This window comes from Pinus tabuliformis, chromosome 8, assembly GCF_031772625.1.
Source record: "Pinus tabuliformis cultivar Carrire ecotype Pingquan chromosome 8, CPIR1, whole genome shotgun sequence".
Lineage (NCBI taxonomy): Eukaryota > Viridiplantae > Streptophyta > Pinopsida > Pinales > Pinaceae > Pinus > Pinus tabuliformis.
Genome location: NC_142294.1, coordinates 468225665 through 468252596, shown reverse-complemented (window position 1 = coordinate 468252596; position 26932 = coordinate 468225665). Strand labels below are relative to the sequence as shown.

The 26932-nt window shown below is 37.8% G+C and overlaps 1 protein-coding gene across 1 annotated transcript in view; it reads right to left on the bottom strand.

The window, feature by feature from the left end:
• The window catches only part of LOC149236085 (alcohol dehydrogenase class-3), a 52343-nt gene extending 38178 nt beyond the window's left edge, over positions 1-14165 (bottom strand). The window contains exon 1 of the mRNA XM_089372310.1: positions 14009-14165. Within this exon, the coding sequence (XP_089228436.1) occupies positions 14009-14042 (34 nt within the window). The 5' untranslated portion in view covers positions 14043-14165. The remainder of the gene's footprint in view (positions 1-14008) is intronic.
• Between the last annotated feature and the right edge of the window lie 12767 nt (positions 14166-26932).

Below are 26932 nucleotides of genomic sequence, written 5' to 3'. Positions count from 1 at the left end.
GTGAGTAAGGATTAGAGTGACAGCCCTTACTTTGAGCGTTGTCGTGGTGCTTAAACACTTTGTGCGACAACATTTTTTGGCGTCATTGCTGGGGACATTTTATTCTCGGCGCTTCAACGACATTTTATCTTCATTCATCTTTCCTCTTCCATTTTCACCAACAATGCCAACATTTTTTGGCGCTTTCTGTCCTTGATCCTCACGACATTTTTCTAATCATCTTATTTTTTCCGCCATTCATTAGCGAGTCAAGCGGTATAACATTTCCTGGCACCATTTGATCTCTTCATCTTTTCATCGCCTTATCTTTCGTCATCTCATTAATCCTTTCATTTTCTCTTTTAGCACCTGGACAATTCGGTTGGTTTCCTATTTGGGTGGCGACTCCACTTATTCATCCATTATCTCCCATACAAGAAACCTTCCCTAATATCCATCTGCTTCTTCTTGACTAACCTTTCAATTTTTTCTTTTTGAATCTTAAAAGCTAGATTCATGCTCCAGTGGCGACTCCACTTTTTTCATTTCTTACAAGAATTTTTGCTAAAAGCTCACTTCTTGGGGATCTCTTCCTTTTCTTAAGCAAGGGTCTCTCTCTAACATCCATTTGGTCCCTCCTTATCCCTTTAAGCAAGTCATCATGGATGATTTGTTTGCCCCGTGTCATTTTACTAACATTCTTCATGATATGCCGGAAGAGGCCATTCATATATTGCCTTTGTTCTCAAGTGGTGATTCAGCCACTACTAGAAAGCATCTCTCTAAGGTTACTCATATAATAATCAGATATTGTCTTTCTTCACAATATAAACATGAAAATGTCAAGATGCATCTATTTGCCTTTTCTTTAGCAGGTGATGCTTTGTGAATTGGTTTCATAATTGTCCCGAGGATTCTTTCGCTTCTTTACAAGACATCATCGATGCTTTTAAAGATAGATATGGAGATCAAGGTGGCTCACATTGTGCTCCTAGTACTATGCAAAAGGATGAAAGTGATCTTGTAAAGAATCCCAACTGTCAACGAAAGATTTCACGACAATTCTCCATATCAAAATGTGCCATATTGTAGGTATTGTGAATCTTCTCGTGATGAATCCACTTGTATTGTTGCAAGACGAATCCATGATAGTGGAAAAGCAGGAACAAGTTGTCAAATCAGTGTCAACAATGAAAGGGAAAATGATAAGCATCTTATAAAAGAACTAAAGCAGTTGGTTAAAGACATGCAGTTCAGTCAAACTCAACTGGTAAAAAATATGGAGCTTAATCAAGAAAAAATGATAGTTGATTACACCAAGGATATGAGAACTTTGTACACCCAGTTGGAAAAACGTGATGAGGAGATGGAAATCATGAAAATTAAACACTCCAATCACAAAGCCACCGTAGTAGAAAAGTGTGCTCAGAATATGGACGCTATGAGGACTGACATGCAGAGTCATCATGAGAAAGAAATGAGTATTATTCAAGTAAATCATAATACAATGATGAAGTACATGGAAGCTACATGGAAGCTGCTCAGATTTCTCTTTAGAACAGATTGTTAGCCATGGAGGAAAGCCATGCCAAGGAAATCAATGCTATGAAGGTTGAACACTCTAACTAGATTGATGCCATCAGAATCGAAAAGACCACACTTTAGGATAAGCTGCAAATGATGAAAAACGCACAAGTTCTGAGATTTCAAGTCAGACCAAAGCACAAAGAGTTTGTCACGACTCACAGATCTCCTGGTCCACCAAAGCATTTCCCATCTCATCACAAGGAGGTTACCTTTCCCATTAAGGACAAGTCGACTTTGGTTAAGGAAGACCGAGCTTATGTATCACCATTAACAAAGTATATTCAGAATAAGATTGGGCATACTTCAGATTTTTCAAATCTTTCGTCCAAACATCTTCAATATCAAGACAGGAAATCTATGGTGATCTCATTGTTGGCATCACAGCCTACCCAAAAAAGAGCAAAAAACAAAAAAGCAGAAGGAAGCAATTTGATGCATCTGATGGCCGAGAGCAGCTCGATTTTCGGATAAGACAAAGTCCTACAATATGCAGGATCGGGCATGGCACATCCGAAAAACAACCCACAGATTTGCCAGAAAGCAGGCAAATGCTCAGTATGCACTATATTGAACACATTTGATGCCATGGGGCATCCTTTGTATTGTATTTCTAACCCTACACTTTGTCATTTCAGCATTTCATTTATGTTTTAGGATTAGATTTACTTTTCATGTTAATAAAATTATTGATGAGCTTTTATTTCATGTGCTTAATGTTATATGATGATATTTGGATGGACGCTACTTATGTAATTGTGTGTGTTGCTTGGATGCAGATTCTGGATTCTCACATTTCTTCAATGCAACGTGTCCCCAAGTAGAGTCAGATGTTGACCACTACGTGTCAACGACCCATAGTTGTACACCCCTTTTTTCACAAAAGGGATAGCGCCTGATCGATGTGTCTGTGTCATCCAGCTATCATCATCAACCTGACTTCCAAGATGTTATGTAAACACATTATGCATGTGTATAATGTAAATAATCTCAGCAGACCCATGTCATGTATGTAATGACCTAGGTAAACCTGCCTTTCTAGTGACGATCTCCATTCTAGGAGGTTTTTCGTCTCACCGATTCATTTTCGGATGATCAGCAGAGTTTTTCCCTCCAGTCTTACCCCAAAGCTGGAATGAAATTTGTCGCTAGGACCTTAGGCAAGTCCTGGTGTTCTAGATCGAGTCTATGTAAAAGTAATTTGGGAATAATCCTAACTATTTGGTTAGATTATTTTATTACAAATTGCTTGATCTATTGGATTATACTTGTGTTGCAGAAATGGGTAGTTTGTGAGAGTCTGTTACAAATGGGTTTTTTGAGGTTTGTTTCTTGAAATTTGGATTTTGCTTGAGATACAATAAAAACTAATAATAATAAAAAATCATTTTTATGTGACATTGAAATCAAAAGATTTTGCGCTTTCACATTTAAAAAAATTAATTTTTTATGTGGCCTATGGCCCATTAAAAATTTGATTTATTAACCCTTTTGATTTTTTTACTTTTGTCACATTAAAAATTTAATTTCTTCATTTACCACATTGAATTTGCTTCATAAGCTTAGCACATTAAAAATTGCTTAAGGAATAATTGAATTGTTAATCTAAAGTACCTTCTTGGTGTCTTTTTTGTGTTAAAGGTAAAATTTAAAAGGAAAATTGTGTGGTATTGATATTTTCATTTCTCTATAGTCAAACACGCTTAATAATCTTTTAAATCGCCTCTGAAGATTGATTATAAGAGAACGATAAATTTTTCTGGGTCATTAAAGAAAAATCATTTAAATTCTAGGATTGTGAATTGCTTAGCATTTGAATTTCATGGTTCTTCATGGTATTTAGATCTTTCGGAATTTAATTGTTATACTATTTTGCATGTTAAGATCGTTGTTTCTTCTAAATAGCTTATTGTGTTTCTTCAAGTAGGCCTGTGGTTAATTGAACATCTAAGGCACTAGTCTAAAAATCATTTCTATCTTGTGGTTGTGTCTTATTCATCTCAGTTAATCAGAACTCGTCTCATTTTCATTAAGCTATTCGTCCTTAAGTCTCCTAGAGCCTGTGTTCCACAGGTTTCCTTCATTCATTTACCCCTAGGGACTACCCCCTTGACTTGTCTAGGAGAGAGTCTAAAAGGAGCGAGTAAGGATTAGAGTGGTAGCCCTTACTTTGAGCGTTGTCGAGGTGCCTGGACACTTTGTGCGACAACATGTTAATGTTGTGTATCTTCAATGTGTCTATGCTCTAGTTTAGACATAGACCAAATATGAGCTACAAGAAAAATTCAACACACTTTCTCCTCCTCTAGCCCTCTCCCCCTTGCTACCTCCTCTAATGCCTCATCCTCTAACTAATTAGTGACTAATTCCATGACAAGCCTCTTGGTCTCAACCCTCCATGCAGCAATGATGTCAGTTCCATCAAATGAGAAGGCACCCATGTCAAGTGTTCTCTGAAGTTGCCTCAACCACAATCAAAAATTATAGTAGAAGCAAAACATGTTATTAAGGCACTAGGGATCCATCCTATATGAGGGTCATAAATTATAAAGTAATAATTATAATATAATTAGAAAGTAGTGGGGCATAAAATAATAAATTATAATTTAAATGAATTCAAATTTTAATTTAAAATTCTTGGTGTATATTTTTTCATAAACACTCTAGTTGCACTCACATCCAAAGGAGCTACATGTTTGGCTAAACACCCGAATGGCAAGCTTTTGGAGAATGGGTACTCTTGCACCATAGCTTGTCCACTAAGCATCTATAACAAATAAGAGAAACATATGAAAAAACATTGAAATTTGAAACTTGAAACATGAAAAATGAGATCAAGTATGAAGAGAATGAAATTTGAAACAAAAGCTTATCTAGCATTTTGTTCTTCTTATCCTAGATAGCCATGTCAAAGCCACAAGTTCCACTTGCCATCTTATATATTTCCATTTCTTTAAAAATCTTTGCGCGTTCTTGTGGAGATGGCACCATCCTCTGAACAAAAGTGAGGAATCCATCCATCGCCTCAACATTGAATCTAAAACCACGAGTGTAAAGAATGTGAGGTTGAGATAGATCCTTGCAACATGAATGTGGCAATGGAGTGTATTGTTCCATTGCTCGCCAATCACTCTCCATATCAACAGTTGTTTCTCAAACTCATCATCTCCCTTATCCTCATAATAGGTATGGATGGCTTCTTTGGCCCTATGCATGGCCTCATACAAGTAGCCCATTGCAGGCTTGTCTCCTTCAAACAACCAAAAAACATTTACCAAGGGTCCAATAACGGCACACACCTCCTCCACTTCCACCCAAAAACTCTCATGATAAGAAACTAGCCTACATATGCCCCCTCTTCAATTTATGACTATAACATAAAACACACCACTCCTATAAAAGGAACATTCTCTTCTCATCCCACATAGAAGTCAAGAGAGACTGAAGAGATATGAAGCTAGTGGCAAACCGTGTAATGGCAGGATGCACCAAGTCCTTCTTATCGATGAACCTTGTCATCAAGCTAAGCACAAATACATGATTATATATGAATTTTATTATGCTCTTGAATGATTCAACAATATGCTTGATATAAGGAATTTTCTCTATATCATGTTACATCAAATCAAAACAATGTGTAGCTCAAAGTGTCCAAAATAAGGTAGGATGCCTCTCCATCAGTAACTTGCCACCAACGTCATAAATTGCAGCATTGTCTGCTATTACTTGGACAACATTTTGCGGACCTACCTCCTGAATGAACAAGTCCAACAACTCACATAATAATTGTGCATCTTTAATGTGTAGATGCATCAACAGATTTAATGAACATTGTCTCCTTGGGAAAATAACAAGTTAAGATGGGTTCTACCCTTCTGATTAGTCCAGCCATCTTACATCACAAATCATCCAGTGTGTTCTCATGATGCCTTAAACCCCTCCAATCTAATAATGCAATCAACGTTCACATTTTAAAGAACAGGCCCTCTCAACTCATCATAAGAAGAGCTTTTGTACCCTAGGCCACCAATAGCAATAGCATCAAAAATAGGTTGGTAGAATGGATTGTTCTTGGCAATGTTGAAAGGAAACCACCTACCCTCCAGCTTGTCAGCTTCTTCCTTCTCCTTTCTTTTAAGAACCACTTTAATCGAAGTTTGTATACCAATAGTGGTTTTAGGAACAAAAAAGATGAGGACGACGAGGGGCCAACCACTATGGAAGGTAATGTTGAAGAACCACTCCCCTTGCAACTTGAATTTTGATAGCTTCCCTATTCTCTTTGGCTACATCCTTATATTCCAATGCTTTGGTGGCCATATGAATGATTTCAGGACTTGCTTACGGGCAAAATTCTACATCATGCCCCGGATTTGTGCATGGTGGAGGTCCAACAAGGAGATTCCCCCTGCCATATGCTTCCCACACAACTTGCAATTCAAAGCTTGTCTGTTGAACCTCCCCTTAAGTTCACCATATTCCCACATAGGGTTCAAATTTCTCAACATTGTAGTCTTTAATTAATGATTAAACCTAGGGCACAAAAAAATTGAAAATAGAATAAATAAAATCAACATTTTCATAATCAAAATGAAAAAAACTTGTATAAAAAAATACAAAGCAAAATGATACATAAAAGGCATATTTCCTACAGTCCAATAGAAATTTAAGGAAAAAGAGAAATAAACATAGAAAACCTATCGAAATTATGTAAAAACCAATTAAAAATAAAATAAAAATAAGAGGTGAACATAACTACAAATACCTACCAACTGCGAGAAACTGGGAAACCCTCCCACTCCGCAATAAATTGATGATGGCAAACAAACCACATTCTCTCCCTAACAAGATGAAGGAAAACTAACGAGTAAAAGAAACACCGCGAAAAATCTAAAAATAACCAACAAAAAAATTAGTGGAAATTGGGGGTTGCACCTACAATCGTATATATGGTGGATGGAAATCAATCCCCACTCCAAAAAACATGGTGATGCTAAAAGAAAATTGTGTCTTCCTCCTCCTAGGCTCAAGCAAAACTAGTTGTATCTTCCTCCTCCTAGGCTCAAACACAACCAATCTCCTCTTTTGCTCTCCAAACCCTCCTTTCTGCTTGCAAGATGAGTTGTCTTTCTATTTGCAAAATGAATTACAAAAACAAATATTATATCTTAAAGCATCTTTCCCTTAAATCCCAAAAATAATCTCTTGAATCCATCCACCATTTGTTTACCATTAAACTACAAAGGCATTGTTTTGCCAAAGCTATTTATTCACAAGACCTTTGAGCTTCGTTCCTATAACTTTAGTAATATTGATTGCTAGGGACACCCCCCTTGAGTTTGAGAAGAAGAACCAAAAGTAAAACGATAGGTTGCTTGGGTGATAGTGGTGACCATCGTGGTAATTCCCCTTGTGTTGTACCTTGTGGATTACGGCCTCTATCATTAAGTGCAAGTTGGGGAGGTAACATTTTGGCATCATTACAAGGGATAAGGTCCATTTTCCTAGAAAATTTGAGACTATGTTTCATGACATGCAGCACGTGTTATTTTTTAATATCTCTTTCTCACATGGTGAGTCCAAGAAGGGACGAAGCCCTTGTTTCTTGCAGATTTTTGAAGGCTCTTTGTGTGTAGAGGTGAGCATATGCAACACCTTCATGGCACTTTACAGCTTCACCATGGCAACTCCACATTTTGGTATGGTATGATGTATCAATACATTTCCCAAATTTAGTCTCTTATATTTGAACATCTAGACTAAAAGGGATGGAACAAGAGAATGGTTTGCATGGAAAAAGCTATGATAGTGCGCATGAGCAATTTTTTAAAAAACTTTTGAGCCCGTGGATTTCTCATGCATTTCAAGACATCCATGTGAGCTTCAATATGAGATTTGAGTTTTGAAGAAATCCTGGATGGCTTCAAGCCATCTTGCATCCTTCATAGAGTTTGTTATAGATTTCAACCTTGTTCATGAAGAAGTCTTCATGGAATCGTTAACATATTCATTAAATGAGAAAGTGCATGGGAATGATATTGCAATTTCAACTCTAAAGAGATAAAGTCATTTACATATTTGATTAAGCAATTTCAGAAATATTGGATCTATGGTTATGAGGAAATTAAAGATGCACATGTTCTTGTTGATATTCAGCCACAAATAGAAGAAAAGCTTGTTAATTGGGTAACATAGATGAGAACACTTCAAGTGATCTTGTTAAAATAGAAAGGAGAAGCAATGCCTATGTTTCCTTGTGTGATTATATCAAAGCAAAATATGATAAGCCTTCTCCATCAAAGCTTGAAGATGAGTTACATGAGGATGACCATCCCTCTTATTCTTCCTCCCATGAGCCAAGTTTGCATAACATTTCAGATTTATAAGAACGTTTCGATGAAGATGATGAGACCATTCAAGCATCCATTTACCCTCCACATGAAGAAAAAGGTTTGGTAAGCTATAGCCTTTCTCTCTCAAGAATCTAAGTTTGATGATTTATTTATGGGTGATTTGGGAGGTATAATCTAGTAGACAAATCCTTGAATGATGATAAATTGGGAAATGTATTTACCTCTCCATTTGATGAAGAGAAGGGCAACTTAAGGCATGAAGTTATAGTCACTACACTTTTCAAGTTTTCCGATTTTTTATCATAGTAGGTATTATAGACAGTACTTTTCAGATTTTTAATCCTAGCAAGCATATGGATTGTTTGAAAAATTATGGAGACCCTATCTATGATACTTGTAATGATGTGTCCAATGAAGAAATTGCAGATTTTGAACTTTTCAGGCAACCTAACATAGTGGAATTGCATTCAGAAAAATTTGCATGATCTTTTCCAGCCATATGCTCCTATTCATAATGCAGATTTTGGGTGTCATGTAGAGCATATTTATGCAAATTTATTTACCGTGTACTCACTTCTAGAGAAGATTTGTTTCAGCATTTTTAGCCATGTCACATGAGGTTTAATGCAAATTTTTCTGAACATATATGGAGCAGATTTTTGGTGCTAAATTTCCCAAAAAAAAAAAAGTCAATTCTTCCTTGTGTATTGGTGAAATTGTGCATGGTTTTTCAGTTAATTATCATGATAGGTTTGTGTGAAATTATATCATACATGAGGGTTTGAATTGCAGAAATTTCCAGCCAACTTTTTCTTCAAGTTCATTTTATCTTTTGCATGTAATTTAAGCTGGAAAATGTGTTTTTGATGTTGGAAATTGTATCGAGAAATAAACATTTCTGAGTTGAGTTGTATTGCATAAAATTTCAACCATCAAAAAGAGGGTTTCAAGCCCTGGATTTGCAACTAAAATTTTTTTCTAAGGCTGGAACGTTGTTTCATATTTTCCATATACATTTTATTTGAACGATAGCCATGTTCTTTTGAGCAAGTTTGTAGAGCCCCCTGAGCCGTTGTTACTTCAGAGTGCTGATGAAGTTATAGGGGATGATGAGGGATTGTTTTCTGATATTTTCAACCATAATGATGTTTACATTAGTCCCACCCAAGCTTGGATAAAGAAGTCTTATGATGGTCTATACCCTTCTTCGCATGATTTTGGTGTCCTTAGCCATCTTCATGAACACATTTCAGATTTCGCCCCCCATCTCATGGAGACTTTAAAATTTATCTACCTGGCCCAAGGATTGTGATTTCACTCAATGAGGTTATTGGTGATGTAGTTATAAATATCTTGAAGATATTGATACTTTGGTTGTGTTGGTGATTGCTTTCCTTTCGTGCTAGTAGACTTGTTTATGGAGCCCCTATGATCATTGGATAGTTGATGGGACATGTTAATATGTGACTCTGTGGGAAGAAACACACTAGCACAATTCGACTAAGACAACATTGTATTGGCATTTTCATTTGAATGCCTTCATCACGGCAATGAGTGCTTGGCATACACCCCCCTCTTTTGGTGTCCTTAGCCGTCTTCATGAGCACATTTCAGAATTCACCCCCCATCTCATGGAGATTTCAAAATTTATCTACTTGGCCTAGGTTATGAGGTTATGTGATGTAGTTATGGATATCTTGATGATGTTGATACTTTGGTTGTGTTGCTGATTGATTTCCTTTCATTCTAGTAAAATCGGTTATGGAGCCCCTATGATCATTGGATAGTTGATGGTACATGTTAATATGTGACTCTATAGGAAGAACATGCTAGCACATTTGGACTAAGACAACATTGTATTGGCATTTTCATTTGAATGCCTTCATCACGGCATAGAGCGCTTGGCATACACCCCCCATCTTTTGCATATGGTTTGTTACTTTGATGGGTGGGTATGAGCACGGCTAGAGACCCATTTCTCTAGCACCCTAGCTCTTATGGATGTTTTCAAACATAGATTGCTTATGAAATGGATCATGGCCCTATGTGGAGTGACCTCTTCCTTTAACTAACATATATAAGCACTTCATACATCCTTGATGAGGTTGTGCCCCTTTCATGATGAGTTCAATGGTAATGGTTGGCTTGGGTCCTATGAAACCGGATTCATCCAAAACAGGCCACGTGTCTGAATCCCACGAATCCGACACGATTCGATGGGAATTCGAATCCTAAAATGGAACACCACGTGTCCTAACAGGACACCATCGAATCCCGGTCGTGTCCCATTAGGACACTTCGTGTCCCGATTTTGGGATTCAAATCCCAAAAAAGTGAGGGTTTATGAGGGAGGGTTTATGAGGTTTGTGAGGGTTTATGAGGTTTGCGAGGGTTTATGAGTGAGGGTTTATGAGGTTTATGAGGTTTGTGAGGATTTATGAGGTTTGTGAGGGTTTATGAGTGAGGGTTTATGAGGTTTGTGAGGGTTTATGAGAGAGGGTTTATGAGGTTTGTGAGGGTTTACGAGGGTTTATGAAGGTTTATGAGGTTTGGGAGGGTTTATGAGGGTTTATGAGGTTTGTGAGGGTTTATGCAAATATTTGAATATTGTATGTACTATGCATGCTATCATGTTACTAACTTACTTTGTAAATAGTAAAACTAACATCTAGATGAAGATCTATGTTTGAAATCAATGAATTTGTATCATTAATGAAAATTTGTGTAAGAAATATCTAATTTCTAATATATATATATAACGAATCCTACATGTCCTGTTCCAGGGGGTCAACATGTCCGAAAACGACACTCGAATCCACGTATCCTACGAATCCCGAGTCCCCGTGTCAAGTGACTTAGCTTGGATCTAACACTTTGCATGTTCTTGAGAGTATATTAGTGTAGCATTCCCTGCCTTGGTGATTTATGGCCCATATGTCGAGGCATAATCCTATTTTATTTGTTGATAAGGGTCTGCCCCCCTTCTTCATGGACTTAGTTGACCTTCCAATTTGTTCTTCATGTACTTGACACCTTGTTTCATGGATCCACTTGCATGGCACTTGACTTAAGGAAGGTGTCCACCATTTGAGGCCTCCTTGCACACTCTTCCATGCCTATTTGATGGGACATTTCACTTAGAGATCCCATGCTTGCTATATCTAGGGTTTTGACTTGAATCAAACCCTTGAGGAGGAGGAGGACATCCACCTTTCTTGTAGCCTTATAACATAAAAAATTGTATTGTGGTTGAGGACATCCACCTTGGAGATGACACATGTCTCTTGAAGATGTTACTCATGGTTCCATGCCCTATTTTGAGAAGACATCCATCTTGAAAAAGGTTTATTGTACTCATATCAAAGGGCGTCCCACCTTGATGGGGCTTTCATCCACGCTTATTCATGATTGTAGGAAGACATCCATCTTTTGGAGAAGCCATTCATTGCTTGTTGATGGGATGTCTCAACCATGATGCCATGTGTGCCACTTTATGAGAGCTTTCCTTGATCATTGCACTTTTTTGCATGCCATTTATGAGGATATTTCACATTGGAGGAGATATAGGAGGTTTCAAACCCTAGATCAAGGGTTTCATAGCATATTTTGAGAATGTCCTAGCGTCATGAGCATTTATCTTTTGCTCTAGTGTCCAAAATTACACCAACGCAATAACATCAAATGCCAGGCTATGAGATTTCCAAATTGTAGTCATAATATAAATTCCAAGAAAAATTGATCAAGTTACATTGTTCTCAAAACTCCCACAAGGGACCATTTCGAGTATCGCATGCCATTTGGAGGTTGTTGTTTGCAATTTAAGGATCTATTGATTGATAACTTCTCTTGGAGGATTATATGGAAAACATTGGAGTATGCCATGTTTTATGCCCTCTTTGATGGAGCCATCGTATCTTTTATAGAGATTCTTGTTGGAGATTGCACACGTGGCTTGACCACCACTTCTTAACGTATTGTTGACTATGTTATGTGATGGATATTACTTCTTTATTCCTCCATTGCCTAGATCTAGGGTTTACATTAGATATTTTTATTTTTTGTAGATGAAAATGAAGCTTAATAGATATATCTTTCTTGGAGCATATGTGATGTGTAAGAGTTTCTTTCCTATGAAGGTGTAGGTATTGTTCTAATGTTTCCTATTGTTGCATACTATTGTAGAGTTGCTAGTAATTGCTATTGATTGTCCATCGGTGAAGGATACAATTATCATACTAGAAGGGTTTTGTGTGAAGAATTTCTCCCCACTTTGAACTTTTAGTTGTTTGTATATGGATTATTCTCTTGCATCTTCCATCTACATGAGTAGCTGCTAGGTTAATACTCCATGGTAAGATGCATGTCATTGCCAAAAAGAAAAAAAATTGTGGCACTTTAAAGCTCTCGTAGTATTCCCTTACAATCATTTTCAACAATGTTAAGTTCTTCTTGTCACATCCATATTATAGCCCTTATAATCTTAACCCTTTGTTGAGCTTGTCATCTTGGAATAACCTCCTAACTCCATTTGCCTTTGTTCAATTGGGAATACTCTTTTGAATCACTCAATCGTTCTTTTACCATTCTACAAAAACATTGGTTTGATATAGATCTTTCTTTACAAAACCATTGAGCTTAATTGCCAACGCTTTAGTAATCCTAATTGCTATGTATACCCCCTTGAGTTGGAGGGGAGCCAACCAAAAGTGAGAGGATACGTTGTTTAGGTGACAATAGAGACTGTCCTGGTAGTTCACCCTCTGATTGCACCTTGTGGACTAGGGATTTTATCATTAAGTGCAAGTTGGGGAGGTAACAGTTCTCATAACAATTGGAACATGATATTTTTTTTATATGTGCTTGTGCTCGGCACTCTTAAACGTTGGACTGTCATTGCCTCTAGTTTTAACCTGTAAGGTGATGGATTATATTGTAGGAAGGACCTACATCCGTTTTGTTAAAGCCTTTATTTTTAATGGAAAACATGACTGTTTAACTTGTGTTTGTGGTGGCTACCCTAGTAACTTTTGTTTTAAATGGCCTGTATGCAACCAGCATATATATGCATTTCCAACGATTAGCTCAATCAGTCAAACCATCCACCCAAGGCAGGGCTAGCAACAAGTCACGGGTTCAAATCTGACAAAGCCCCTCAAGGTTACCAGCTACTATCATAGCTGCCAGTTGAACCACCCTCCATTGAGAAAAACTAACATGGATCCATCTTAAACCTGAAGTTTAAAAACTTAGGTCCTCAAATTCTGAATGCATAAAAGATTCAAAGATTCATTATTAAAATGGGTATATAATGCGGTAATTATTAAAATGGATATACGTCAATTCTTATATAATGCAGTAATTTATAGTGAACTTCTTTTAAGATTAAGGACGTGAATAACTTTCTTAGTTTGAGTTTATAAACGTGACACAAGTGATAACTTCCACCTAGGCAGGAGGGTTTACGAAGCTTCTCCCAATGTAAATATCGGTGGTTCATCCCATGATAAAAGGGGAGAATTTCCCAAAATATCCATTGAGATCCTAAGCCGGTCACGTTAAATTTAACTATATTAAATGCATGCATATAAGAACATTTTGATTTTTCACAGTAGCTAGCTTTATTAATTTGAAGAAAATTGGCATAAGCTACAGAGAGGGTTGTAATAAAAGCAAATTTCAGCTCCACAAACCAAATGACGTGAAATGCATACATATTACAAACTGTCAACAGCGGCCGGCTCTGATTTTATGAGAATATTAGAACGTCAGTTAGCAGAAATAAATTTCGACAAAAATGCATGGAAGCTTTGGACAAGCGGCTACTTCTATTTTCAGAGAACAGTAACCGATTCCTAAAATATACTTGACTTCAACAAAATGCAGCAGAATAAATAAATTTCTCATAAATATAGAAACGCCCGGCACTACATTTGACGAAACCAAGCTCGATCCACAGAGATATTATGGAAAACAATTCCAAAGTAAAAGATAACAGAATATAGGATTATCGCAGAGATATGGGGATCCAGTCCAATAGTGGTAACTTTAAACTAAAATGCGCTGCAAACTTAGACACTAGGGTTTGTGCTTACCTTTGCATGTGATAACCTGACCCTGTGTCGACATCGCCGAGGGTTATATACACAGAAACAGAGATCAAATGAATGGATACAGCTGACCCGCGTATATCCCGTAAGCAAAATGTTAGAACGAAGAGGGCATTTAAAGAATGATCGGTGGGTAGATAATGGCCACGTGTACAATTTAATTAGGGGAATTATCTCAACGTGTAAAAGGCAGGCTTCGAATTCCACTTCTTAAAGTGGTCTTTGTTAGGTCGGGGTAAATTTGAGAGAAGTTTGGTTTGAGGGTTTGACCATATGGTAGAGAGGTAAAGGTAAGTGCTGTAAATTTTTAGTTTGGTTTTAAATTTTTAATTAGTATAATCTAGATTTAATATAAATTGAGAGATTTAATTTGATTATGTGTAAAAAAATTATGAGTTAATATTATTTAAATATTTTGCATAGTTATTTGTTTTTTTTATTTTTAGATTTTTTTAAATTTATTTTGGTTGATATGAGTAAAATTTCAACTTTGATGATGGACGGACATTCTTACACACCATGAATTGTAGAAGCTCAAAAAGATTTTCTATGTCGTTTGCATTAGTGTTTTAGGGTTGTAAGATGTTCTCTAGATTTTGTCACATCTTTGAGTATTTATAGAATGTCGTAACTCTCAAGTAGTTTTCATTTTAAATTGTTTTAGGGTTGTAAGATGTTCTCTAGATTTTGTCACATTTTTGAGTATTTATAGAATGCGGTAACTCTCAATTAGTTTTCATTTTGGATTTTTCCTAAAATTTAATAGAGACTAAACCCACAAAAACCAATTAATTTTCATCGGATTTGAATCTACATTTCACTTAAATCATTTTAAACAATTACCAATTCATTTTAATTTAAAAATAAATAAATATTTGAAAAAAAAAAAGTGAAAATGAAAATATCAACATTGCATTATTCATATATTTATTTGAATAATGATTTTATAAAGGATGACCATTACTTCAATGATACCTTATGGTGAGAGGTCTTGAAGATGACCTCCTACTTTGAGAGTGACTTCATGATTGGTAGACTTCATAAAGGGTAGAAGGTCTTTATAATGACTTCTACTTTAATGATTATTCCACTATATGTGAGAAACATAGACATTTTGAAAATAAAAGAAGTAAATCTTCATTATTAGAGGTTAAAATTTTTTAAAGTGTAATAAGTGTGTTAGGTGAAGTCCAAGAGAGGGTGGGTTTGGGATAGAGGCAAAGGCTAAGCTCTTGCCACGACTAGGGTTTCCCCAGTTGTCACTGCATCATTCTTATTCGAGAAGCCATATACTACATATCCTTACTACCTCGTCTCTACGATGATCTAGTTTTTTTGTAGTTCCATCACTGTTAATGTGAAGTCTTCTTAAATTAGGGGTCTTCTATTGTCCCTTTGCACTTTCTTCATTGTGAAGGGTGTCTTTCCCTATGTGTGACTCATCCCCCTTGAAGGTCGTTTTTTGTTATACAAGGGGCCTCTTTGCTTACAAGCAATATGTCTCTTTTGAACGTTGGTTTCATAATGGGTGTTCCTCCCTCCTCTAATGTAGATTGCCTCTCTAGATCTACTTTTGAAGGCATGCTCGTCTCTAAAAATTGCAGGTATGCCAAAAAGGCAGACGTCGTACCCCAAGTGAATTTATCGTCCACTCTAGCAAATAAAAGCATTAATGTTTTGAAGGAGAAAGGATTAATAAGCAAGTCTATTGGGCTTTGGCCCAATCCAAACTTTGTTTCTAAATAGACTACTAAGAGTTGGGGGGTTTTAGATCATATCGCCATGTTTTATTGTGGCCAAGGTTTTATATTTTTATTTTTTATAACAAAGAAGCTAGGGACTATATCTTTAGATCTAGCCCTTACTTCATGGGTTCCAAGAGATTATTCCTAATTCACTTGACCCTTGACTTCAATATGGACATGGAAATTTTTTATGTCTATGTTTGGGTTAGACTTCCTCTCCTCCCCATTTTCTTATGGGTGATGATACTTTCAATGCAATTGGAAATCAATTAGGCCAATATATAACTCGTGCATAACCTAAAGGTGATATTCCCTCTTGTGCTAAGAACTTGTGTGGAAATTGATTTTGATAAATGATTGTCCAAAGAAATTATGCTCAAAATTGAGGGTTGAAGTCACCTTCAATCTCTTGATTATGAGCAAGCTCCATTCAAATGTAACATTTGTTATGAGTATTAGTGCTTTGCAAAAAGTTGTGTTACATCAAAGATCCTTCATCTTCTAAGTTGGTCCCAACTTCTCATAACATCGATGAGCATGATTTCAAACAAGTCTTTAGAAAGAAAAATAATGAGGGTCAAGGGGGTCTCAGTCTACTAATAGGCCTCCACTTTCCTCCAAGCCTGAATCTTGTCAACCTCCTCTTTCAAATAACATAATTGGAGCTCTACATTCACTTCAAGATATAGATGAAGTTCAATATCCCAATTATGAAGTAGAAGAGGTTTAGGATCTCAATTGTGACAGATCATCATTTGTTCCAGTGCAATTAGAGAACATAGGTCCTCCAAAAGTAGATGTGATTCTTGTAAAGGTTACTTTGAAATCTTCACAAGTTAAGGCTCAAGTTATAAAAAAGAAGATTCATTTGTGAAAATGGATAAAGAGGAGGAAGGTGATAATGCCCCCTCCTTTCCTTCCTCTACAAGAGTGTTAAAGAAAAAATTGCACTCCTTCTTGTTGAATTTTCTACAAGGAATGCATAGTAGAAATTGATTTTTTGATTTGATAATTACTTCATAATGGTCTTCAACCAAATTATCTTATATCACTTATATCATTGAGCAATTATGCATGAAAAATACCAACAATAGTGTAGCAAAAATAGTAAGATCATAAAGAGACAACCAAGCACAATAGAGACAACAAACCTTTCCCCAGGAAAGCCAAACTTGGGACAAAACCCAATAACTTTTCTTCCAGGAGAAATGTGTTCTTCGACAATATTTACAATTCCAAGAATATTCTAGAAATTTGTGCCAAAATCCAAGTATAAACACTTATCAATCTCTGTAAAAATTCCAAGTTAGTTAACACTAGTTAAGCCTTCAAAATAGTCAATTTTGGTCAACATTTTGTCCTGGTCAACCTATCCCCTTGTTAGGTCCCTATACTACTAGTGTAACCCCTTATTGTTATTAGTACAGCCCCCTTATTATATTGTTGTGCCCATGTAGTCCCCATATTGTTATTATTGTGCCCCATAGAAGCCCACTATTGTTATTATTGTGCCCTTACATTATTATTGTTATGTCGGCTCTGATTATATTATGACCCCTTAGACTCCTATATATAGAAAGGAGGTCTTGTCATTTGTATCATCCAAGAATTGTTAATTTGTGTAATGTAAAGGAGGTTGCCCCCTCGAAGAGGCTGAATTCTAAGGCATTTATCTTTCTTTTCTATCTTTTTGTGAGCTGGTTTCATAACATTTGGTATCAAAGCTGCGGATTCTAGGGTTTCGTTGCTCCAAACAGGTCATCGTAGAATTTTCGCTATAACCTTTTTGCTATGAAGTTTCGGAAGCTAAAAAAAAACCATTTGAGACGAAATCGGTCTAATTCTCACATCCAAATTTGAGATCTTGTCTCACTATATTTTCGGAGATATGATCTGAGGAAGTTAGGGTTTTTGTAAGCTCCATAATTTCATCTCAAACAGGTCATCGTGGAATTTTCGCTATAATATTTGTTCTATGAAGGTTCAGACTCTGAAATTAATACCCATTTGAATCGAAATCGTGGTGAAGCTTGGGTTCGAATTTCAGATCTTTTCTCTCTATATTTTCGAAGATATAATCTGAGACATTTAGGGTTTTTGCGAGCTCCCGAATTACATCCTAAACAGGTGACCTTGGGAAAATCGTCATAACTTTCTCTCTGAGCATCAAATTGAAATTTCGTAAGTAGTTTCAGAAAGAGGACAGACTGTAGTTTTCTGTGTATCAGTTTCAGGTCCTAAGGTTGAAACAGTGACATGTGGCACTTCGTACAAGTTCGCTCTACTGAACCAGTCTATAATTAGGTCATCGCGGGAGATTGGGAATAAATCTTTCTTCAGGAATCCAATTGCGATCAAACTTGTGGAGTTAGAAAAAGGACTCAGAGGGCTATTACAGGCCAAAATTTCATAACTTAAAGATCCAAAATTACAGAGTTACAGTCATTTCAAGATCGAGCTCCTAAAATCAACAAAAAGAGAGATGAGGAAGTTTGATGGCAAGGATTCGGTAAATTTGATACTACAAATGGAGAAATATATTGATCTACATGGTGTACCACTATTACAAAAGGTATGTATTGCATCTAATTATTTAGAACTAGATCAATTTTTATGGTATAAAGGGATTTGTTCTCGTAAACCACTTGTTACGTGGTCAATTTGCATGGAGGAAATGATAGCACATTATGAGAATACAAAGAGAAACACCTTCTTTGGTGAATTGATAAATCTTAAACAAAAGTGTTCAATGGCAAAGCACGTTGAGGACTTTCAAAAATTGAATATAAGGGAAAATGATATTCCAGAGAAGCAGAGGATTAATGTCTCCATAAGGACTTTCAAGGATAACATTCAACATGAGGTTCGCCTTTGGGAACCTGATTCACTGGAGAAGGCATTCAGGTTGGCAAGAAAAGTGGAAAGCAAAATTATGGCAACAAGGAATTCTACCCCTCACAACTATAAAGATGGAAGTGTTGTTTCTCCTAGCCTTCCACAACCTACAAGGGTGACACCACAACAATTGGAAGAAAAAAGAGCAAAATGACTTTGTTACAATTGTGATAACAAATACATTAAAGGTCATAAGTGTGCTGAGAAGAAATTATTTTACATTGATTGTGAAGAGGAGGAAGAAAAGGTTCAAGAAAAATCAAAACAAGAGGATATACACCAGGAACCAACCCCAGAGAAAGAAGAAATGAATCTGACCATATCTTGTAAAGCATTAGCAAGAATTACCACTCCTCAAACTCTCAAGATAGAAGGACATATCAAGAAGAAAAGGGTTCAAGAAGTGAAAGATCACATCGAGAAAGAAGAAATCAATCTGACCATATCTTGCAATGTATTGGCCAGAATTACCACTCCTCAAACTATCAATATAGAAGGACATATCAAGAAGAAAAATGTTCAAGAAGTGAAAGATCACATCGAGCATCAAGAAATGAATTTGACCATATCTTGTAATGCATTGGAAGAAATTACCACTCCTCAAACTCTCAAGATAGAAGGACATATCAAGAAGAAAAAGATCCAAGAAGTGAAATATCACATCGAGCATCAACAACAAGTTCTCCAACTTTTAAAGGATAACGCCACTTTGGTGTAGAATCGGATGAAACAACAGGCAAATCAACATCGCAGTGAAAGAAGTTTTGATGTAGGCGATTGGGGGTATTTTTACGACTACATCTCAAGCAAGCTATTTATGAGAAGGAAATGTTGGCAATACTTCATGCACTTAAGAAATGACAACCTTACCTAATGGGGAGACACTTCAAGGTAAAAATGGATCATGATAGTCTTAAATACTTTTTAGAACAAAGATTATCTTTAGAAGAACAGAAAAAATGGGTCACAAATATGTTGGGTTATGACTTTGAAATCATCTACAAAAAGGGAAGAAAAATGTTGTTGCATTTGCACTCTCAAGAAAGGATGAGGATGTAGAAGCATTGTTTTGTGCTATTTCTATTATCCAACCAGATTGGATAAATGAAGCAAGGGATGAATGGAAGAATGATGAAGAAGTGTGGCTACTCATTCAAAAGTTGCAGAAGATCCCAATTCAAACAATATTGCTAGAACTTGACGAGGAAGGAAAAATCATATTAGAACTTGGAGCAGTCACAGAAACAAGAACCTGACAGCTATGAAATCAATCAATTTCAGAGTATCTCATCAAGTGGAAGAACTTACCTGCTGAAGATTCCACATGGGAGGACAAGAATTTTATATAGAAGCATCAAGAACTACTCAAGCGTTGAGGACAACACTTTTTGAAGGAGAGGGGCATGTTAGGTCCCTATACTACTAGTGTAACCCCTTATTGTTATTAGTACAACCCCCTTATTATATTGTTATGCCCGTGTAGTCCCCATATTGTTATTATTGTGCCCCATAGAAGCCCACTATTGTTATTTTTGTGCCCTTACATTATTATTGTTATGTCGGCTCTGATTATATTATGAGCCCTTAGACTCCTATATATAGAAAGGAGGCCTTGTCATTTGTATCATCCAAGAATTGTTCATTTGTGTAATATAAATGAGGTTGCCCCCTCAAAGAGGCTGAATTCTGAGGCGTTTGTATTTCTTTTCTATCTTTTTCTGAGTTGGTTTCATAACACCCCTACAGTCAAATTTGGACATGTGGTTGACCGTTGTGGTCAACTTGGACCTACAATTGACTTCCTGCAGTCAAAAATTCTCTCTCTATGGTTAAACTCAACCTTCTTCTACGGTCAAACTTGGTCTTTTCCTACAATTAAACTTGGATAGATTCTCAGTCAAACAGAGCAAGTCAAAACTCAATCAAATGGCAGCTTATATGACTTGGTCAAACTTCATATCTTCTTCTTAATTTCGCATCTGTGAAATAAAAGAGAAAATGTGCTAATCAAAATTGGTAAAAAAATGGAAGTCAACTTGTTTATTTATAATTGTTAAATGGGTGACTTTGACCAAGGGTCACAGCGTTTCATGGTGGGACTGACTTTACCATTTGGGGCCTACATGAACCCCAAAAATACAAATTTTAATTTTTCATTTTCATATTTTTCCTTAGATGACTTGGGGGGCCTTTTGGCATGCAGGAATACCTCCAAATGCTACACAAAAATCAACACTCCCTCTTACCGAAGGAGGTATTCTCCTTGGTTGCAACAAATTTCTCCTTTAGTTGAAATTCTTCTCCGTAAGAAATTTTTATGAGCTATCCATGTTGATGCATGTTTATAAATAACTCCATCCTATAGTGGGAAATGTAACTCCTCATATGTACATGAGTGTCTAGGGTTTTTGGCCAAAGTCCTTTATGGATCCATAAGCAAATGTATCAATCTCCTATGGCCAAAGTCCTTTATGACCTAGGCAAGTCCTTTTGGCCTCTCATGAGAGTTTTTTCCTTTGGACCATTCACCTTTCTTGCCAAAGTCCTTTATGACCTAGTCAAGTCCTTCTGGCTTCTCCGGAGAGAATTTGCCTTTGGACCATTCACTTTTCTAGTCAATGTCCTTGTGACCTACCCAAGTCCTTCTAGCTTAAAAGGTGAATTACATCTATCTCCTCTGGTCAAAATCCTTTATGACCTAGTCAAGTCTGTTTGGCTTCTTAGATGAATATTTGTCCAATCCTATAATTTCCCTAGGTCATTGACCTCTGATCAAAGTCCTTTATGAACCAGCCAAGTCCTTATGGATTCTTAGGCGAGTGTATCCTATAATTTCCCCTATAATTGCCTTGGGTCATTCACCTTTCTGGTCAAAGTGCTTTATGACCTAGCCAATCCCTTCTAGCTTCAAAGGTGAATGTATCCATCTCCCTTGGTCAAAGTCCTTTATGACCTACCCAAATTCCTTTATGGTTTCAAGAGATGGTCTGCCCAGCCCTACAAATACCTCATCTTTTCCTTACAATGAGAGAGACATTCGGCATCATACTAAGCTTGTCTTTGAAGTATATCCACAATCTACTCATATGTGGACATGTACTGGAGCTCTATTTCTCTTCTTTATATAATGTCTCAGATGAAGTGACCTAGCCATCTCCTTTTGGCTTTTGAAGTCGCACTACTTCATGACTTGTGATACTAGTTGTGATATACTTTGCCTCTACCTAAATATGTATGTTCATGCAACCTCATTTCATCTCCGGAGGCATATCTCAAACCATGTTCAACCATATAACAAAAGTAGCACATGCTTTGTTGCCATCCATTGTGCATGCCCCAAATCAAGCATAAATTAGTTCAGGGTCCTCACTTTAAAGTGAACATCTAGCCTGGTGTTCACCAAGTACATCACAAATCCAATCGATTTCTTGTACATTGTGGGATTCATCAAATCTGAATCTCCAATCTCAAAAATTAGTGTATCTGCCAAAATCCTTCATTTCAATCTCCAATGCCAACTCCCTTTGATTCTGTAAAGGATGACCATTACTTCAATGATGCCTTATGGTGAGAGGTCTTGAAGATGACCTCCTACTTTGATATCGCAGCCTGGATGGATGAAACTAGATCTGGGGTCTTCAAAACTCATTCAATCTTTGCCCGAAGTACAAGTCGGTCCATGTGAAAAGATGTTCTGATGTCGAACATGGAAATACGTCGCCTGATTACCAGCCAATGATGTAAATTGTTAACAGGCGTGAGAGGAATCACCGATGATGATGATGACCCTCAAGGTACTACAGTACAATTCATGTGGTGTGAATACATGAGTCGATGTCGAACACCACGCAAAATCTTTCGGTCGAAGGCCATTGATGTAAACCTGTCGCCAAAAGTGAGAAACTTGCCATTGGGGCATGCAAGCTTCAAAGAATTGAAAGGGTTGTTCCTAGGTTGACTTCTTGGCTAATGAGCTGATGTCGATAAGAAGCGACCCGTCGTAGGAGGGCATTAATGAATCCCACATCTATGACACGGAATGGAGCAAATGATTTTGTGGAGGTGAAAACGATCTAATGATACAAGGTTCATGGTGGCGGTCATGAAAGAATGAAGCGTGAAGGTATTGCAACGGATGAGACACAAGCTGGGTAGGTGAATTCTCTAAGCGACTTCTCTTGAACATATCGGCGACACTGAAATGGATTGGTAGCATTAACCCCAAAAGTGGATGGTGCGGTGGACCAATGGTGATATGACCAGTGAAAGGAATAACCCAACCCGACTCAATCATGGTGATGGAGTGAAAGTGTCACGTTCAAGAGTGACTTGCTACCAATAAAGTTTCTTCAAGTTTTCTTCCCAATTTTCCCCAGTCATTTCTGACCAGTACCTCTTTATTTTTGTCAAGCTTGAGGAGGATAACATATGCTTGTTCTATAATTTTCCCTTCGGGCAAACCCGTCGCTATGTTTTAACGAGCCTAGCGACAGTGAGACTCGCTCTTGTCTGAATGGACAAGTTTGTCACTATTGTTTTAACGAGTTTAACAACAATGATAACTTGGTTCTTTTCAATTTTAGAGAGTCTAAAAAGAGACAGAAAGGAAACTCCAATATTCCTTTTTTGTAATATAATCCCCTAAGTCCGAAAAAGTATAAAACAATGTGAAAGGGATGACTTTTCGATAGTTTTAACGAGCCAAACAAGACAAACACTCGATATTTTTGTGTAATAATCCCTTAGGTCTAAAAAGATTAAAATCTAGAGGAGGGATGGCACTTCCAATCACTTTAACGAGCTGGAGAGGCCAATTGCTCGGCAATATTTTCATATTTTACGAGTTAGATGAAAAGAGCTTAAAGGAGACTCGTTTTTTGAGGAACGAGTGATGTTTTCGGATAGCAGCTGGTTCCAGGTAATGTTTGGAACTTTTCAATCACGGCAGTGTAAAGAAGGTGGCTAATAGGATCACTCGTCGCAGTTGTTCCTCAAAAGGGGTAAACAATCAAATGGAGGCGTATGATCGGCTAAAAAAGAGTGGAGGTGATGGTAAGAACACGACCAAGGCTCAAAAGCTGATAATAATGCGATCGCAATGGTTATTTACCGAAGGTGGGTTCATTTTTTAATGAGCTTAAACTCTGGTGGAACATATGCTCATTGCTAGGTTTATTTTTTAACGAGCTTGAACTTTGCGTAAAACTGCTCGTGATGATGGTCATTGATATTCGACTCACCATTAACACTATGTTCTTTTGATGGTCATACTACCTGTCCAATTGCTCCATCAAACTGATTAGAAATGAGAATACATGCTTGAAAAATGAGTTACAAAGCTAATACCCTACTTAAATTACGTGAAAAGTAACTTAAAAGTAGTTTTTACCTCTCATTTTACCATTTCATTTGGAGTTGTGATCGTTGGAGCTTTGGAGGTATTTTCCCCTTTGATTTTCATCAGCTGATTCCGGGAGATTCTGTGGATGATTTTCAGCGCCGTCTGGACCAGGTAGGAGCTAAACCTGAGCTCTTCAATTGCATTCTTTCCTTTTTGAATTATGAGCATGTTTTCTTGCTTTTTTGAGCCTTTGGGGTTTGAACATTTCGTTCTGCCCCCATTGCACCTAGTATACATCGAAAGGTGCAATGCATCCTAGGCTGGCCAATGGCCAGTCAGTATGCATCCCACACAGTACACAGCTAGGGTACGATGGGCGCAAGGAGGAAAACTTTTGCACTGATTTTTCATGGAAATTTTGCCTGTTTTTTGCCAAATCAGGATCCTAATTCTTCTCTTGTTTGTTTTTCAGAGATTCATCGGAGCAAAAATGGTTGTTACATGGCGTGAACGTGAGCATGAAGAAGAGGACATGGTTGCCTTACATGATCCGGGTACGGTAACTGCATTGTGGAACTGTGGCTTGCTCAAGTTCTTCTGCATATCTAGCATGAGGCAACAAATCAACTTGTTGCAATACTTCCTCGATGCATGGGATCCTACCAACCAAGTGTTCCAGATAAGAGGCAAATCCATCCCCATGATTGTTGAGGACATCTACTTTTTGACCGGTTTATCGAGGCGTGGTGCCCCTCTCACTATCAGGTTTTACCCATGGGGGCGAATCCGTGAGGGATTATATTCGCCGATACTGTAGGGAAGGATCTTAGCCGAGCAGGGATGGCAAGATCAGTATCTGAGATGTCACTGACCGGTCCTTGAGGACTATTTTATTCACCTTTACTAGATTGGCTGGTAGCGCGGCCCTTCACTTGGCCAACAGGCCCTATATGCAGTATGCCTTGGAATGTCTCGAACCCAAGGTATTCCACTGGTGTGATGCAATACTTCCAGTGATCAAAGAACAACTTACCAAGGTGAAAAACGGAAGATCCAAGAACTTTGGCTATGGTTCTATTATGACCACATTCGCCTTGGAGAAGATCCCATTGATGCAGCCGCAGTACATCTCACTTGGCCTACCACCACCGACTGAGCCATGGATGCAGAGATGGGTTCACCTTATGGCCAGACATGCTGGTCAATTGCAGGTTTCATTCTATGATGTTTTCTTTGAGTGGTTCAACCGTCAACAGATGGTTTATGCCGAGTATCCATATGCTGGGATGGATTTCCGGGGTGACCCAGATTTGGTGTTGCCGGTCGGCGAGCAGTGGGGTGTCATAGGTAAAAATCTCTGACCATATCTCTGCTTATTGCTTTTATAATGTTCTTGTGCTTTTCAAATGTTTATCAAGACTAATCAAAACTCATGTGCTCATGCAGATATCGGGCCAGTGCGACCAACAGTGCGCCCGAGAGCAGCAGCTGCCGTTCCAGCAGGAGAGGATGTAGGGAGGGCCATCCTTCGCGATCTGGATGTAGCAGAGACCCTTGCAGTGTTGTAGGATCAAATCGAGGGTCTCACCCTCGGTATTCCGGACGTGAGGACCGATGAGCTACCTCTGAGATTACAGTGCCATACCACTAGCGTGCCGAGCCAATGGACTAGGCTCTTGCGCATGATTGCACAGGCGGTGACTAGTTATCACCAGCACCATTAGATTAGGGTGCCCCCTTGCATTTTGAGTTTTTGGGTCATATGACCGATTTTGTCCTGGACACAGAACACTATGTACAAACTATAAACAATTATATATTTTTTTGATTTTCGAAGCTTTATTTTGGTTAAGTTATATGATCCTGATGCAGATATTAATGAAATTCTTTTCTTTTACAAATGTCGCAAATGTCTATCTAACACATAATTTGCTAATGGATCAGTTAATGTGTTTAAGTTTATGGAAATATGTTGATATTCAATAGAATCAAACTGCCTTTCCAAAATCTTGACCCTTAGGAACATATGATAGATAGCTGGATTCTGAACGGAATAGATGCCGGTAAGCTGTAGAATGACGAGTTGTGAGTCTAGCCTGACGACAAGTCGGCGTATGCCATGCGCGATGGCATTAGAGAGGAGCTCTATCAACGCGCTGTATTCAGCGATGTTGTTCGTTGATCGACCAATACACACCCCTCTGAAACTCACTAACTCGCTGCTTGGATCAAATATGGCCCAAGCTACAGAAGATAGGTTCCGCATACTACGACTTGCTCCATCGGCGTACCCAACAAATGACTCCAATAGGTTCGACGTCTGCAACAAAAATATGAAAGTGGATTACCTAACTAAAACGATCACTCTTAACGAAAACAAAAATGTAACAAAACCATATGAAGAGGTTACCATGCTGAGTCAAGCATAGTAACGCTTAAGGTACAACCCGTTTCGGGGTTGCGACAGTGGAATCTCGTCGTAATCTACCAGCTTGTAGACTCCTTTTGCTAATACACACTTAACAATATAGGCACCCATCCACAAAGACTGGAACTTACCTGCTCCCAATTTATCGGATTCCTGATCGTAAAGCAAGACCAGGTCACCTTCTGAGAAAGGGGGGGTTTGACATTCTTGTCAAATTGTGCTTTGACTCGTTTCTTATGTGCTTCGTTAGCCAAGGCGGCGTCACAACGGGTTGCATCCAGTTGGATTAACTCTAAGAAATGAGCTTCTTCCTCTGAAGTTCTGGGGAGGAGGTCAACTGCGAGCTTGAGAGACAAAATTTCACACTAAACTGGTAAGATTGCTTCCAGGCCATACACCAGCTGAAAGGGCGTAAACCCGGTCGCATTTCTCACCGATGTCTGGTATGCCCAGAAGGCTGAGTACAAGATTAGGTGCCAACTCCGTTTATGGACTCCAAT